At 38.5% G+C, this 16994-nt stretch overlaps 2 protein-coding genes across 2 annotated transcripts; both read left to right on the top strand.

Moving 5' to 3' along the window:
- The first annotated feature begins 14 nt into the window (after positions 1 to 14).
- Positions 15 to 7198, top strand: LOC117289768 (deleted in malignant brain tumors 1 protein-like). The gene is made up of 6 exons (XM_033771033.1): positions 15 to 520; positions 2223 to 2561; positions 3044 to 3376; positions 3867 to 4202; positions 4959 to 5312; positions 6738 to 7198. The coding sequence occupies exons 1-6, from the start codon at positions 286 to 288 to the stop codon at positions 7049 to 7051; spliced, it is 1911 nt and encodes a 636-aa protein (XP_033626924.1). The 5' UTR covers positions 15 to 285; the 3' UTR covers positions 7052 to 7198.
- A 681-nt stretch (positions 7199 to 7879) lies between these two features.
- Positions 7880 to 10062, top strand: LOC117289525. The gene is made up of 2 exons (XM_033770669.1): positions 7880 to 8627; positions 9614 to 10062. The coding sequence occupies exons 1-2, from the start codon at positions 8621 to 8623 to the stop codon at positions 9994 to 9996; spliced, it is 390 nt and encodes a 129-aa protein (XP_033626560.1). The 5' UTR covers positions 7880 to 8620; the 3' UTR covers positions 9997 to 10062.
- The last annotated feature ends 6932 nt before the right edge of the window (positions 10063 to 16994 follow it).

The raw sequence follows: 16994 nt of genomic DNA, 5'->3' as shown, positions 1-16994 counted from the left end.
ATGACTTTCTTCCCAAGGGAGGGCGCTGTTCAGGACAACAAGTCGGTCGAAGGAAGTTCTGATTTTATTTTGGGATGTCTAGCCTCCGAAATAAAAACAACTCCGATTATTGTTTACTTTGAGTCACCCATTCACAACAAGTTTTCTGAAACTCCAAAAGAGTTAATAATGAAGTCTGCACAATGAGAGGGGACGTTTGTTTCAGGAAAAACCGTTATCAGTGATGGAGGAAATCTGAGTAAAGTGATCTTCAGAATCTTGTGTTTTGATGCATTGATTTGGTGAATGACATTCCACTCAACAGAAGAGTCAAGCCGACCTTCAATGGCTATTCATGTAACTTTATTTAGAGTGAACAGGACAATAGCGTTCACAATAGCTATGCGGCATGTGCAGTGGATGTGGTTGTGGGGCAGGATATTTGTGATGATGTTCGTGCTGACTTGGTGTAGTCATGTCTGTAAATCTGTTTCAACTCCAGGCGATTCACACTCAGCATGCCAAACGACACACAAAAGTGGTAAAAAGTATTCTTGATTTAATTGTCTATATATGATTTCGTGAAGTTACAAATTTTGAATACCGTGTGAATTATATTTAACTTATGGATTATTATGTGAATTTTGATTTATTATCAATGTATCAGTACTTATAATTAAAAAAAGTAATTCACTAATTAATTAAAAACTTACTATTATTTTTTAGAGTTGTTTGTTTGTTTGTTTCCGTATGGCACCACCACTGTTATTCACTCATTATTACAAAAAGGGATATCTCATTGAGGTTAATTAGATACTATATTTATTTCATATCGAATGAAAAAGTGGTGGCGCCACACGGAAACTTTTCCGTTTGTTTTTATAAATTATTTTTGGGGTTGAACAAAGAATTGACTAGAGTGGGATTCGAACCAACGACCTCCGGATTAATGGCCGGAGCTCTACCAACTGAGCTATCTAGCCCTATATTGGCGGTGTCCCTATTTTGTCAATATCTTTGTTCGGGGGTGCCACTGCCAACATAGGGCTAGACAGCTCAGTTGGTAGAGCGCCGGCACGTTAATCCGGAGGTTGTTGGTTCGAATCCCACTCTAGTCAATTCTTTGTTCAACCCCAAAAATCATTTCAAAATTTACCCAGTCAGTTGCCCTTGTGGTTTATATTGATATCTTTTTATAAATTATTATAATTAAATCATGTTTTCTAGAAACTAGTGTCAGGCTTCCCCGTGAGAGCCTTACAAAATAGTTTTTAGAACTTCGGAGTAATTGGTGTTTTTGCTTCTTGTAATTAGGCCTAAAGCTAAAAAAATGATGTAAACTCTCCACGATTGACACATTTTCCAAATTCTTCTGCTACCATTTTTTTTATTCATTAAGAAATAAAATAATATTCTTTTTACTCTTTTGGCCTGTTGGGTAAAAATGATTGAACAAGTGGTGGCAGGATATGGAAATCTCTCCGTAAGATTATTTATAGTATTAAAGGTGATGACAGTCACTAGCGAAATTGACTGCATGCTTTATGTATGGTGTTTACTGTAAAAGTGGCTGACTGGATTCAGCATCTTTGCATTTGATTAAAAAAAAAACTGATGCTTGGAACTGGTCCAAATCTTAATTGTTTGACACAAAACTGGGCCCCACCCATTACCACAGATGCTGCATGGCAAACTTGGCTCTTGTTCAAACCATCCCTGGAGGAAGTGACAGCTGGGAAGTGGTTAATATTCTCGGAACATTTCAGTTCATCACCAAATTTTATTTTGAATGGGAGAAGAACAAGAAGTCTGCCTCAATACAATTTGATTTTGTCCAATCTGTAAATTGACAGCATATATGCTGTTTTTTTTTTTGGTTTTTTTTGCCACTTTACTCATTACTTACTGTGGCTGTGATAAGTATGTTTTTGTAACTTCCCTTAGAACAATTGGTCTATGACCATCTGGAGGATTTTATGATATTGCTTCATTTATTTATTTGGTCTTGTTTAACCAGGGTAGCCCCATCGGTTTTCAATGAACTGTTGACCCTGGATACAATATAAAATATGAATGAAATCACAAAAAACAGCTAAAAATTACCTGAAGAGCTCAAAGAGTATAAACAGAGAGGATTTTTTACGCACACGCCAACCATGCCAACCCTAAACCGAACCTATACTGATAATTGCGTGAATATTTGATCAGAATTCTTCCATCTTTAATTTTTTTTTCTTCTTCAGAACTCCCCATCAGGATTGTCGGGGGAAGTTTTCTCCATCAAGGCCGCATAGAAATCCTCGCCAGTGAGGAATGGTCGACGGTATGCAACAACATCTGGCACCCGAGCAACGCCGATGTAGTCTGTCGCCAGCTCGGGTTCCTACAGGCAGATGTGCTGGGTCCGACTCTGATGGGCGGGGCACAGTTTGGGCAGGGACAGGGACCGATGTTTATCGAGGACTTTAAATGTGCCGGGAACGAGAGCTATCTTGGGCAATGCTCCTGCAGCAAACCCACCACACAGAGCTGCCAGAGGGCGGAGGACGCTGTCGTTTCTTGTCAAGAGAGACCTCTACCAGGTAAAGATGTTATTATCATGTTTTCGCCGTGTCTTTTTTTTTTTTTTTATGATAATAATATAAACTTTCAAAAATCAAAATAATATACTCTTATATAAAATACAGGGATGTGATTCCTCCGCTTCAAACAGAATTCTGATTTTTTTTTTTTATCCCCCCCCCCCCCACTTCCCTTAGGATAAATTTCTAAAAGAGATACATGTATAACCATATAATAACGTCCCATTTTGTAGAGTAGGGCTTTTAATACCAAAGATAAATGATTGGGCTTCATGCTTGCAAGTTTTCGAGCTCGCATGCTTATGCGCTTTGTGCTCGGGGTCGGAGTTCAATTTTTTCTCTCAACAGCTCTGAAACATATACCTTCCCTTTTTAAAGTAGTATGCACAGCAATCAAATATCTTTTCTTTAATCAACAATTTTGAGAAATTATTCCATCATGAAAAAGTTTTGTATTCTTTTTTTGTCTTTTTTATGCCCAGTCCGTCTTGTGGGTGGAGAGTCACCCTTAGACGGGGCAGTAACAGTCCTGTACGGAAAACAGTGGCTACCTGTTTGTCACGACCAGTGGGGCATAGACGAGGCCATGGCAGTGTGCCAGCAGCTCGGATTCAACTACGCACTGTCGGCAACGGCACAACATCCCAAGGAGACGACAGGAGCGGGCAGTCCTAAGAGCCTTAGACAGCGGTTGGATTTCAGTTGTCCGAGATGGCAGGAGTTCTTGACGCTGTGCAAGAGTAGTGGCCCGAGTGTCGGGAACTGTGTCATGAATGCTGGTGTTGTTTGCAGCAATCAAAGCTCCCCAAATGCAGGTAAACTGGGCCCTTTTTCATAAAGCCTGTAAGCATAAAAAATGGGCTCTGTCCTTGGACCACTACTTTTTATTTTGTATCTTAGAGGCGCTGGACACCTTTGGTAATTGTGAAAGACCAGACTTCTCACTTGGTGTAGTATCTCAACATATGCATAAAATATTAACTTGTGAAAATTTTGACTCAATAGGTCGTCGAAGTTGCACGAGAATAATAAAAGAAAAAACACCCTTGGCGCACAATTTGTTTGCTTTCAGATGCTTGAATTTGAGACCTCAGCTGAGGCCTTGAAATCAATTCAAATATTTCAGTGGAAAATTACTTTTTTCTCAAACAACTACCTTCAGAGGGAGCCGTTTCTCACAATGATTTATTTTATCAACAGCTCTCCATCGCTCGTACCAATTAAATTGTTGTGCTAACAAGAAGTTTGAGTAATTACCAATAGTGTCCAGTGCCTTTAAAGATTTGTTTTGTTTTCCCCAAACAGGAGCAGTCATTCGTCTGTCTCCTGAAGAAGGTTCAAGTAAAGGTCGAGTGGAAATTGACTACTTCGGAACTTGGTGGTCTCTATGCAGCGAGGGATGGGACATTGCAGCTGCGCAAGTTGCTTGCAGACAGCTTGGGTTTCAGTTTGCGCTACCTGTAGATCTTTCGGAAGACTGCGCGAAGCTTACCAAGTCAATACTCATCAGCAATATCGTATGTAAAGGGACGGAAGGATCGCTGGCGGAATGCCAGCAGGAGTTTGCGACGGTGGATGAGTGTAATTCAGATCGGATGGCCGTAGTGGAGTGCAGCGATAGTGAGCCTACACCAATGCCAGGTGAGTCGTGCCAGCTGGACATTTAATAATAATAATAATAATAATATTAATAATTGTGGCTTCTTATATAGCACACATGTCCGTCACCCAGTGACGCTCCTGGCGCTGTAACATGAAGTATTTCCTGCCAGGTGTGGGACTACGTTTTTGAATTATGCGACCTAATTCTGATAGCACCATGTAATGCTATACAAATTGCTGTGGCGCAATTTGCTGCTGATCGGACCAGGAACCCTTCTCTTTTCGATAAGTGCACTTGGTTCTTATACACGCGTTACACAACACATGGGACCAATGGCTTAATGTTTAGCTGGGGATTCAAACCCACACTCTGCTGATCAGAAACACCAGAGTTTGAATTTTGGTGCTCTTAACCGCTCGGCCACGACACTTCCAGAAATTTGAAATAATAGAGATGCAGCATGGCTGTGTCTTAAAACATTGACTTTTTTATTTTTGGGGGTGAGAGCTACACTCAACTGGCCCAAACCAACTCCCAACAGGGGCAAACCATTTACCTATCAACGTTTGAATCTCAGAAATGGTTCATGTATGAGATGTTTCACAGATTTCTGATTGATGGATGGTTTCTTATGAGAATTCCTTGGCAGTTTTCTCAGCAAGAAGACACTGTAATCAGCTGATACTTTCATACATGTATGTGACTTCGTACTTGTCTTAATATCAATACCTATAAATCAGCATTCTTTCTTCTATAGCCCTACCTTGAATAATTTTTTTTTTAAACCTTCACAGATTTCCAAGTCCGACTTAAAGACGGTTATTTCCCGTACGAGGGTCGAGTGGAGATTTCATACGAGGGACAATGGGGAACCGTCTGCGACGACAACTGGGACTACACCGATGCTGACGTGGTGTGCCAGCAGCTTGGGTACTATGCGGCTAGCGCGGCCGCAGCGCAAGCGTACTTCGGCGAGGGCACCGGACCCATCCTTCTTGACGACGTGGAGTGTCTCGGGAACGAGACGCATCTCTTGGACTGCGCCCATCAAGGGATTGGGAATCATAACTGTAAGCACAACGAAGATGCTGGGGTGCAGTGTCATGAGAGTAAGATTCCACTGGTCACTATGTATCCTGAAACGGCAGGTGAGTTAAAACTCAACACTAATGGGCCATTCGGAATAGTCAATATTCAAAATTTAAAAAAAATTAATTTAAATAGTTTTGACCCACTGACCTCAAATTTCGATTTTCAAAATACCCTTGGTTACAATGTATCCTGAAACGACAGGTGAGATGTAAACCTCAGCACTAAAGGCCTTAACACACAGGCAACTTGGATGCAACCAATTGCAGTGCATGCGTCGGGACCACTTTGGTTTGCACATGAGTCATTTTTGTGACCCCCCCCCCCCCCGCAAGAATATGCGAACATTCAAATGTGAATTAATTCTCTTCGTAGAGATTGTCTTTAACTGGTTGCCTGTAAATTACCTCGTGTGACATGACTTTAACCTTACCCTATCCCTAACTCTGTGCTTCAAAGTCTTCCCTTGAAGCAGTTTTCTTCCCAAAGAGCTGTGACCAATTTAATAGAGCCGCTTAATCAGAAAATAGTGCCTAAACATTTTCTGCTCAGCAAAAGTAAAAATAGATTACAGGCATGTACATATAGCTAGAGGATTGCGTTCTGCGTAAGTAAACTTGCGAACATGCGAAGCCAGCCGGCCTTAAACAGCTCCAGGTATGTCTTTATCAGCCGTTTAAACATCCCCACTTGACATGCTCTCCACCAATAGGAATAGTGAAACTGTCTGGGGTATTTAATAATAATATTATTAAAGTCTTACATACGTAGCACACGTATCTACCAACAAGGTACTCAAGGTGCATAGTACATACCGTAGATACATACATACATATCAGCATTTATATGAGGCGCCTTTTTTCCAAGGTTACAAAGCGCCTACAGAAGATGCAACAAAGAAGTCCAAACTCAAGATGATCCAATGAAAAGTTAAATAAACCAGTCGGCTATTTTTGTATATGTGAGTCTTCAGTAGTTTCTTGTATTGTGATGGTAATGAGTTCCACAGATTTGGAGCAGCAGCAGAAAAAGCACGTGAACCAGCTCTGGAGACGGTGCGATGTTCGGCCAAGATGTTCTCTGAGGAAGAGCGTAGGAAACGCGTTGGGACATATGGAAGTAGCATGTCAGATATGTATGATGGTGACTGGTATACACAGTTTTACAGAAAGATAGCTATTGAAGTTATGAATTCTGAGACCCAATTGTGTAGCACCTTATAAGGGTTTACAAGGTGCTACGGCGCATACAGAAACCCAGCCAGTAATGCCGGGGCGGACCCCTTCTTTTTTTGATAAATAGGACCACTGGCTTTACGTCCCAACCGAAGGACAAAGCAAAGGTTAAGTGTCTTGCTTGAGGACACAAGTGTTATTACTGCGACTCGGACCCACACTCTACTGATCAGAAACAGAAATTCGGTGCTCTAAACCACTCGGCCACGACACTTTGATTTATGAATGTCTGTTTTTATCTTTCTGCAGATTCCTTCCTACCTCTAATCGTTGTTCTTATCAATGGCCTGATAGCCCTCCTCATCGTCATAAGCTGCCTCATCTACTGCTCGCTCAAACTCTGGGACAGACACGTCCTACGTCGACACATTGCCCACATCAGACAAGCGCAGAATGCAACGGGGGGTGACAACAACACGCCCATGGAGTATATAGACGATCCGCCGGCGTACAACACGGTACTGGAAAACCAAGATGTTTACATCAGGCAGCGGTCTGAAACCCCACCTCCTGACTACGATGAAGTTATGAAGCTTCATCGGGCAGACACGACGCATGTTTGAGGATTTTGTACAGTATTTTTTATTTTGTTTTATAATATCAAAAATTATTATTTAAACTTTATAATGCGATAGTAAACAAGACTTTATTATCGCCGTGCCATTTTTTGGTTTGTTTAGCGTAATAGCATTAAACGGAAGTGAAATTTTGTTGTAAGACTAATTGTGAATATTTAGGTGTTCGTTTTGTTTTGTTTTTTTATGTCTGCAGGCAAATGCATAGTTGCAAAGCTCACATCAACTTCAAACTTTGAATGTAATTAGACTATAGGTTAGCAGAAGTAATGACATCATGATGATGACATCAGGTGTCGAATTACAAGCCATTTAAATATACAAATTGTAAAAATGACCATGTTTGACCTTCACTTATGGTCCAAATCAGAAATACAAAAAAACCCATACAAAAATGTGTAATTTATTAATGAAACATGCAACATTAATAATCATTACATCATTTGTTAACGGCAGTGGACACTATTGGTAATTACTCAAAATATTTATTAGCAAAAAAACTTACATGGTAACTTGTAATGGGGAGAGGTTGATAATGTAAAACATTGTGAGAACGGCTCCCTCTGAAGTGACGTAGTTTTTGAGAAAGAAGTTTTTAGTCCACAATTTGATTTTGAGACATCAAGTTTAGAATTTAAGGTCTTGAAATCAAGCATCTGAAAACACACAACTTTGTGTGACCAGGGTGTTTTTTCTTTCATTATCATCTCGCAACTTCGATGACCAACTGAGCTCAAATTTTCACAGGTTTGTTATTTTATGCATATGTTGAGATGTATCTCAAGTGGCATATGTTGAGATGTACATGTATCTCAAGTGAGAAGACTCGTCTTTGACAATTACCAATAGTGTCCACTGTCTATAATAATCATTACATCAACTTTCAAAGCTCTTGGGCAATGCACAAAACGTGACCTATTTTACCTTCAGTTCCTGTCGAGACCGGAGGTTTCATGTTTCATATGACTTATTCGAACACCCGGATTTGTCCTCTAGAACTCTAGTTTCATTTGATTCAGGGAAGTTGTGTTTTTTTTTTTTTTCCTGATTTGAAAAAGGAATATAAAAATCAAGTTTTTTCTTTTCAATTACTTTACGAAAAATAAATTTGAGAAAATCATGACCAGGTGATGGTTTCATTGGCCGAGGTTGAAACCTACATACTTTAACTATTCCACTTGTGAACAACCGTATTTTAATTTCATTAATTAATTCTGGTTTTGAAGCCAAGGACTTTCAGAAAAGTGTACTTTTTTTTATCACTATACTTCCCGAGAGCCCAACGGAGAAAAGACCAAAAAACAAAGTTTCAGTTTTAGATGTTGGAGGAAAAGCCTAGAGAATTATTTCAAGGGAAATCCACGCCATCAGGTAGGGACTGAAAACCAGATCTACAAAGTCCACCTGGAGTAAATCAACGCGGGGGTCCCACAGGTGGAAGGCGAGGAAAGATACGACTACGCCAACCCAACCACCCAACTGTGACTTGAAGAAGTAAAGACGCAGCTGTACTGTATTTGTCCTAAGAATAACGGCGAGTGTCACAGCGTACCCAACATGACAGGTAAGATGAACCTAAGCCCTATCATCCTCAACATTTACTCTTTCAATCTGGGTTTCACAGAAAGTGAAGACCAGTTTTATCTTGATTACTCGTCCTAACTTAGGACTTAAGCTTTTAATATCTCCTAGGACTCTTTGTGAAATCAACCCCTGGACACCTTTGGTAATTGGACACCTTTGTCAAAGACCAGTCTTCTCACTTAGTGTATCCCAACAAATACATAAAGCAACAAATCTGTACAAATTTTGAATCGATTGGTCATTGAAGTTGCAAGAGAATAATGAAAGAAAAAAACAACCTTGTACGTTTTCAGATGCATAATAAAAGACTTTAAATATTTGAGTGGGAAATTACCTCTTTCCCAAAAAAATACTTAACTTCAGAGAATGCAGTTTCTCACAATGTGTATAACAATCAACAGCTCTCCGTTGCTCATTACCTTTTCAGAACCACCACTACTCGAGATTTACACATGGTGCTCCCGAAAAAATTTCACCCGATTTCATTGTACAGAGGTTTTGAAGTCTTGAATCTCATTTCCACTTTGTGTTTCTTTGTTTTGCTGTCGTCTTATAACAACATTCCTGCTATAAAGAGGCAGTTTTGCGAGTCCAAGAGATCTAGTTACAACGATCGGCTCGACTGTAAATCTCAAACATTTTTTCTCTCCAAGATTACCATCAGCAAGAAGTCCCATATCCCATTGCTGCTTTGTATTTCTATGTTTTGCTGTCCTCTTAAAACAACATTCCTGCTATAAAGAGGCAGGTTTTATTACTAGGCCAGTCCCAGCGATCTTGTTATAACGAGACCCGACTGCAATCGCAAACTTATTTTTTTCAAAATAACAACAAACAAGAAGTTCTGAATCTCATTTCTGCCTTGTGTTACTTTGTTTTACGGTCGACTCGACTGTATTTGCAAACTTCTTTCCCCCTAAAAATTGCTACTTAGTAACAAGAGTTATATATATATTCCTTTTCTAGATTCCTCCGAGTCTGTAACTCTTATCGTTGTTCTTGTCAATGGAGTCCTCGCTACCCTACTTATTGTCTGTTGCTTCATCTCTTACTTCCTCAAACAAAGAGACAATCGCATCAGACGTCAACTCCGTGCCAACCTCGCACAGGCCCGGAATGCATCAACAGATAGCAGCGACATCACACCCATGGATTATACCGAAAGTCCGCCGTCGTACAGCACTGTCCTGGAAAATCGAGACGTTTACATTAGGCGGCAGTCTGAAATCCCGCCCCCTGATTACGATGAAGTTATCAAGCTTCATCGGGCAGAGTCATGTGTTTATGCACAGTGTTTGGGTATTATGGTGAGTTTAGACAACGGACATTCTGATAGAGAACAGGTTTAATTTTTTTTGAAAGTCTACATCATATTAAAGCCATTATACACTTTCGGTACAGGAAAAAAAAAAGGTTCACAGATTTACAAATAATTTACAGGGTTTACAGAAGGTAATGGTGAAAGACTTCTCTTGAAATATTATTCCATGAAATGCTAAATACCTTTTGAGAAAACATTAAAACAATATCAATTCTCGATAGCGGGAATTACGGATTTATAGTAAACACATGTCATGACACGGCGAAACGCGCGGAAACAAGAGGGGGTTTTCCCGTTATTTTCTCTCGACTCCAATGACTGATTGAGCCCAAATCTCCACAGGATTGTTATTTTATATATAAGTTGTGATACACGAAGTGTGGGACTTGGACAATACTGTTTACCGAAAGTGTGTAATGGCTTTAAATCATATCAAATTAATCAAATGAATTCCAATCAAACTTTTTCCCCTGCGGGGGGGGGGGGGGGGGGGGGGGGGGGTAGAAGAGGGATAGCCTCCCCCCTCAGATTAATTACCCCCCCCCCCCTCCTAAGTTTTTCCCCCACCACTAAAAGATGTCAAGTTATGTCACTGGTGTACACAAAAAACTACGTCCTGATATCCTGAACAATTAAAGCCGTATCTGATTTGGCGGATACAGCTACGGTCAAAGCTGTTTGTCCCAATGTCATAGATTCTATGTGTAACCAAGGAAACCTTTGTGCCTTTGTATGTTAAAACAGTGCCTCATGTCATAATAATTGTTAACTGATTCATTATGTACAATTAAATAAATAAATAATAAATAATATAGGTATTTATATAGCGCCTTTAACAAAGATCAAAGCGCTGAACAGTGAATAAAACAAGAAAAAAGCGAGAAAGGAGAGAACATGTTCAGTCAGCATAAATTTGTAATACTTGTAGGCCTATTTCAATAAAGTGCACACCGTAAACCCGTTGGATCGTGTCTGTTGTGTGCAGAGGCACGTTTAAAAAAGAAAATTATTAGTCGTACTTGTCACAATAAGAAGAATTATAATATCTTTCTGGAAATGAAGTCTTGCACTGTAAAAGTTTGAAGATACATCTGTAGAGAAAATGTTAAAGAAATGTTGGTGTTAAGATGGGAGGAAAAAAAACATTTGTAAATGGGGGCTAACGAACTCTTAATTTGAGAGTGTCACAGGTGTCGCTTCCCTGTGCTCCCATTGCTTGGGGATGCTGGCAGTCTACTTTTTATGCAATTTAACTGTCTGCCTCATGATTTAAAGGCAGTGGACACTAGTGGTAATTACTCCCAAAAATTATTAGCATAAAACCTTTCTTGGTGATGAGCAATGGGGAGAGGTTGATGGTATAAAACATTGTGAGAAACGGCTCCCTCTGAAGTGCCATCGTTTTCGAGAAAGAAGTAATTTTCCACGAATTTGATTTCGAGACCTCAGATTTAGAACTTGGGGTCTCGAAATCAACCATCTAAACGCACACAACTTCGTGTGACAAGGGCGTTTTTTTTCTTTCATTATTATCTCGCAACTTCGATGACCGATTGAGCTCAAATTTTTACAGGTTAGTTATTTTATGCATATGTTGAGATATACCAACTGTGAAGGCTAGTTTTTGACAATTACCAATAGTGTCCACTGCCTTTAACACAACTTTCCTGGCAGGATGGACCTTCACCATGCTGTTGCCATCTTGGTCATGTTCCCTGTTGCAGTAACAGTAATTAATGCTAATATTCAATGTACATAAAAGAACCAAACTAGTTCACCTTCCAGCCTCGGTTTGGTTACATTTAGTTGAATGGGAGAAAATCAAGATGACCGCACCAGGATAAAGGTCTATAGCATGACATAATGATGACCATCAATATTATGTTGAATTAAACAGACATTAATTAAAAAAAGAAAAAAAAAAAAACGGGATGGAACAGTGGGAATCAGCTTTTATACTACAAATGGAAACTGCATGGACAAGTTTAGAAATGAGTTTATCGTCAGAATTTCATTATTCCTGTTCAGTTTGGTCCAAAATGTTTGTTCTACATGTACATGTATGTCATGATATCAGGCTGGGCTGTTAGAGAAAATGTGCAAAACATTGAGGAAGACACTTATGTACTTCTACACAAAAGAAGGGTAGAAGACATGGCCCTGTTAAATTTTACCTATGCCTTTTCAGGTATTGCAAGACATGGTCGCAAAAGTAAGATTTTTTGTGTACATGGTTATGACAACGAGTAAACAATTTATGTTAAAGACAATGTTGTAAAGTTTATGATATGCCACCCACATTGCCACCCATTTTCATGAAAATAAACAACATTGATGTCTAATTAGATATAATTTTATTTATGTAAAGGCAGTGGACACTGTTGGTAATTACTCAAAACAATTATCACCATAAAACCTTTCTTGGTTATGAGTAATGGGGAGAGGTTGATGGTATAAATATTGTGAGAAACAGCTCCCTCTGAAGTGACGTAGTTTTCGAGAAAGAAGTAATTTTCCACGAATTTGATTTGAGGTCTCGAAATCAAGCATCAGAAAGCACTCAACTTCGTGTGACAAGGGAGATTTTTTTTTTCATTATTATCTCGCAAATTCGACGACCGATTGAGCTCAAATTTTCACAGGCTTGTTATTTTATTCATATGTTGAGATACACCAACTATGAAGGCTAGTCTTTGACAATTACCAATAGTGTCCCCTGCCTTTAATTTGATATAATTTAATTAATTTAAAGATATTTTTTATACTGTAGGTATTCTCGGCCAATTTCAACAAAAAACTTGTTAAATAAATAATCTTTTGCATCAGCGAATAATCTTTTGCAATAGCATTCAACAATAAAAAAAATATTATTTCTATTTCAGCAGTTTACCAAAACATTATCATTCAACTTCTTCAGGTCACAAAGATCATTCAATTCCACAAAAATCAGCAGCAAAAAAAAGGGCTGGTTAACCACTCTGGTTCGTCAATTGCAAATATCAGAGTAGAAATTAAACTGAATGATACTGAAAACTAGTAAAGTCTTCAGGCCTGGTACTTCACGGAGGCAATGAAGGCGATTGCCTCCATGCCCCCTAATCAGTGCATTACAGTGCCCTTGAAACGCTCCAGTATAAATTTACAATTTCCTCCTTGGTGTCCTTGCCCTTTCAGAAATGAAAGATACAGGCCTGAGTCTTAAATGCTTCAAATGAAATAAATTAGAATTACTCAAATAAATCTGAATGAGAAAGAGTTTTAACAATGGCAAAATTTGAATATGTTTTAATTGAGTTGGGTTAATTTTTGCTGAAATTGAACTGGCAAATCTGAATGAAATACTGTACTTATAGAGTCATATTCCAAATATAGTTTTAAAGACTATTTTGTAATTGTAACTTTTTTGTGTGCTTTTGCAGCTACTGACACTACCTTTGAATGAGAAGGAAACACACAATTTTTATCAACTCTGTTTAAAAACTATTTATTGTGGCCTCCGAAAAGTCACATTACTTTTCGTTGGTAGATACTAGTTCCAGTAATCCTGAGAATATTTTGAAGTTTCATGTTTTTTGCCTTTGAGGAAAAAAGGACTTCATTAAAAACCTAGCCTTATGTACAAGTCATTAAGTATTTGTTGTGGTGATAACGAAATAGCTCACGCAACAATCTTGTGAAACTGCCAGTCAGCAGGCAAGAGACTACACTGTACTGCGTTCCCATTTAACCGCATGCATTTCTTTAAAACAACTGAACAATATTTTGAGCATTTAGTTTGTTAACACATTCTTCTTTATTTTTAAGTTAAAAGTATAAAAAAAAAGGATTGTTTGAATGGTGCAATGTTTTACTCATATCATGTAACAATGTATTAATAAATGTACTTACTTTAAAAGCAAACACTTTTATATAATACGACTGTGACGCTGCTAAAGGAACTGGTTGTTTGCACTAACACCATTAAAACAGATTTTGTAATAAAATTCTATGGAAACTTAAGTAAACTTAACCCCAGTGTCTTGTTACCAGTTATTACTCTATTGCATTAGCTTGTTAGATTATCATACACTTAGGGGATGGTGTTTCTGATCAGCAGAGTTTGGGTTTGATTACCTGGCTCAATTTCATAGAGCTGCTTAGCACAAACAGTAGGTAAGCACGACAAAGTTGGAGCTGGAGCTAAAGTACTAGACTTGATGACAAGTCGTTAGGCGCTGCCCATTTGTTACAAACACACATTCTGCCGTTCATGCAACAGTCGCAGTGCGATAATACTTTCATGCATCGGTCGTAGGTAGCGCAAGCATAATTCTCTGCTTAAGCAACTCTTGTATAGCCTGCAAGCACAAAAACTTGCTTTACAAATTTTAGCTTAGCAAAAATAGGTTACCAGCCAGAACACCATAATTGGGTGGTTTGGGGTGGGGGAGGGGGGGGGATTGTACACCATGCAACATATAGATTCAGCCCATTCATTTCCTAAGACTGGCTGTTCCAAGTTTACACATATCCCCTTGTGGGAGTTTGTCGACTCTCATTGACATGAGCATCAAAACAACACTGAGACACAAAAGTAAATCCAAAAGAATTTTTTTTTTTTATGAAAACCTCAAACTCAATGCAACTTTATTCTCCCCAACACCAGTAAAAAGGTACAAATAAAGTTTAAATATTAAATATTCTCTTGAACAACTGAACTCGATTGCCAAATAAGCAAAACAAAACCGACAACAAATTTATAGACCCCTTGTGCGAGTTCATGTTTTATACAGAGAAAAATAAATTTGGTTGGTGTAACTTGCAGACATAAAGTCTCTAATTTTATACAAAATATAATACAGCACCCATTACCCCTAATCCGCTCAATTTACATATCAGCTGATCAAATTGTAAACTTTCCAATAAAAGAAAAAACAACATGAATTGATCAAACTACTAGGTGTTCAGATCACTTTTTAAACTTAACTGAAAACAAAACAAACATCAAAGTAAAAATATTCTGCTTAGCATAAATGAGCAGGATACCAGTGACAAATTAAACTCAAGCGAAATTTTGTTAAGCTAAAAGCTACTTTTTGTACTTAAGGACCTCTATGAAGTTGGGCCCTGCATGGCAGTGGATATTATTTTGTCTTGTAGTATTTGTGTAGTGCTGCTCTTTAAAGACAGTGGACACTATTAGTAATATTGTCAAAGACCAGTCTTCTCAGTTGTTGTATCTCAACATATGCCTTAAATAACAAACCTGTGAAAATTTGAGCTCAATCGGTCATCGAACTTCCGAGATAATAATGAAAGAAAAAATACCCTTGTCACACGAAGTTGTGTGCGTGTTGATTTCGAGACCTCAAGTTCTAAACTTGAGGTCTCGAAATCAAATGTTGGAAAGTTACTTCTCTCTCGAAGACAATGGCACTTCAGAGGGAGCCATTTCTCACAATGTTTTATACTATCAACCTCTCCCCATTACTGGTCACCAAGAAAGGTTTTATGCTAATAATTATTTTGAGTGATTACCAATAGTGTCCACTGCCTTTAATCAAAACAATTGTTCCCATAAAAACTTACTTAGTAGTTTTCCACTAAATATTTTGAATTGGAAGTCGATACCTCAGAATTAGATTTTGAGGTCCCGAAATCAAGCATCTGAAAGCACACAACTTCCTGTGAGACAAGGGTGTTTTTTCTTTCATTATTATCTTTGAGGACCAATCGAGTTCAAGTTTTCACAGGTTTATTTTGTGCATAAGCTGAGATACACAAAGTGAGAACACTGGTCTTTGACAATTACCAAAAGTGTCCAGTGTCTTTAAGAAATGTTTTCTGCATTTTCTTAAAAAGTGGTTATTTATTAATTATTATGAGATTGCTGCTGTTCTTAAACTACCCTCAAGAAGAGTATGTAAAAATAAAATTAATTGATCATAAAAAGTACCTCACATAAAATTGAAATAAATCCTTAACTATTTTAATCTAATATTTTAAAATTCAAACTCAAATATATACAATATATTTTTCATTAGACAGCGCATGGTCACTTTGGGATGCTAATCTTTACTTTAGTGCAATTTGCCAATAAAAAATAAACCACTTTTATAATCTAAGTCTCTGTTTATGTTTTCCAGCAACATCTTCATTTTGCATGTTTTGGTTTTACCCATATACACCGATGTGAGTAGCACTGTTTATGAAGCGAACACACATCGGTGTATGGGTAAAACCAAAATGAATATTCTTTATCCCGATGCAAATTTACCGTCTATTAACGGGCTTAGGGAAGCAGGGAATTCTGCACTTACGTCAAGCGTATCTCACTGGTTAGCAGGGATTTTTAGCTTGTGCGCCTGCGTACTCCCTGCTAACACAGCTACCCCAGAAACTCGGTGCTTGCACAGTAAGCAGAGATTGATGATCGTAAGTGCGAAATTCGGCAGTAAGCAGAGCCATTAAATTGGGTCCTGGCCTGGAAGACAAACATCCTTTGGAAATGAATTCACACAAAACTACAAAATGGTTTTGGGGGGAGTACAAAAGCTAGATTGGCATGTTGCATCCGATACAAATTGACTGTGAAAACATTGAAAGATAAAGTTGAGTGAATCTCAAAAATGGAAGCACAAATCAAGTGTCTGTTATTCTGTACTGTCAGAAGAAACAAATGTGTACAGATTTCAATTTGGTCTTTTGTGCAGCAGAACATAATTATACAAAGTTCAACCATGAAGTTCTCAATTAGCCCTTGGTGGCGCTATATTAGTGCACTGTTTGGTTTGGGTGTAAACAGACACCTTTTGCAAAGAAATTAAATGTCTGAATAGACCTAATGAATAAGACTTCACCGTTCAAATCTGCCCTACAAGATGGCGTCTGCGAGCGTGTGCGTGCTTATGCCGTAGAAATCAAACCGGGAGTGCTGCGTGCTTCTTTGATGTACGCGTTTAGACACGCGTACGGTTTGCCCTACAAAATGGCGACTTTCATAGCAAAAAAGGGGTTATTCAATACGGTCTATACATCGTACCGCAG

This window comes from Asterias rubens, chromosome 4 (genome assembly GCF_902459465.1).
Source record: "Asterias rubens chromosome 4, eAstRub1.3, whole genome shotgun sequence".
Taxonomy (NCBI): Eukaryota; Metazoa; Echinodermata; class Asteroidea; order Forcipulatida; family Asteriidae; genus Asterias; species Asterias rubens.
Note: the sequence above shows the minus strand (reverse complement) of the source record. Positions and strands in the feature narration are given on the sequence as shown.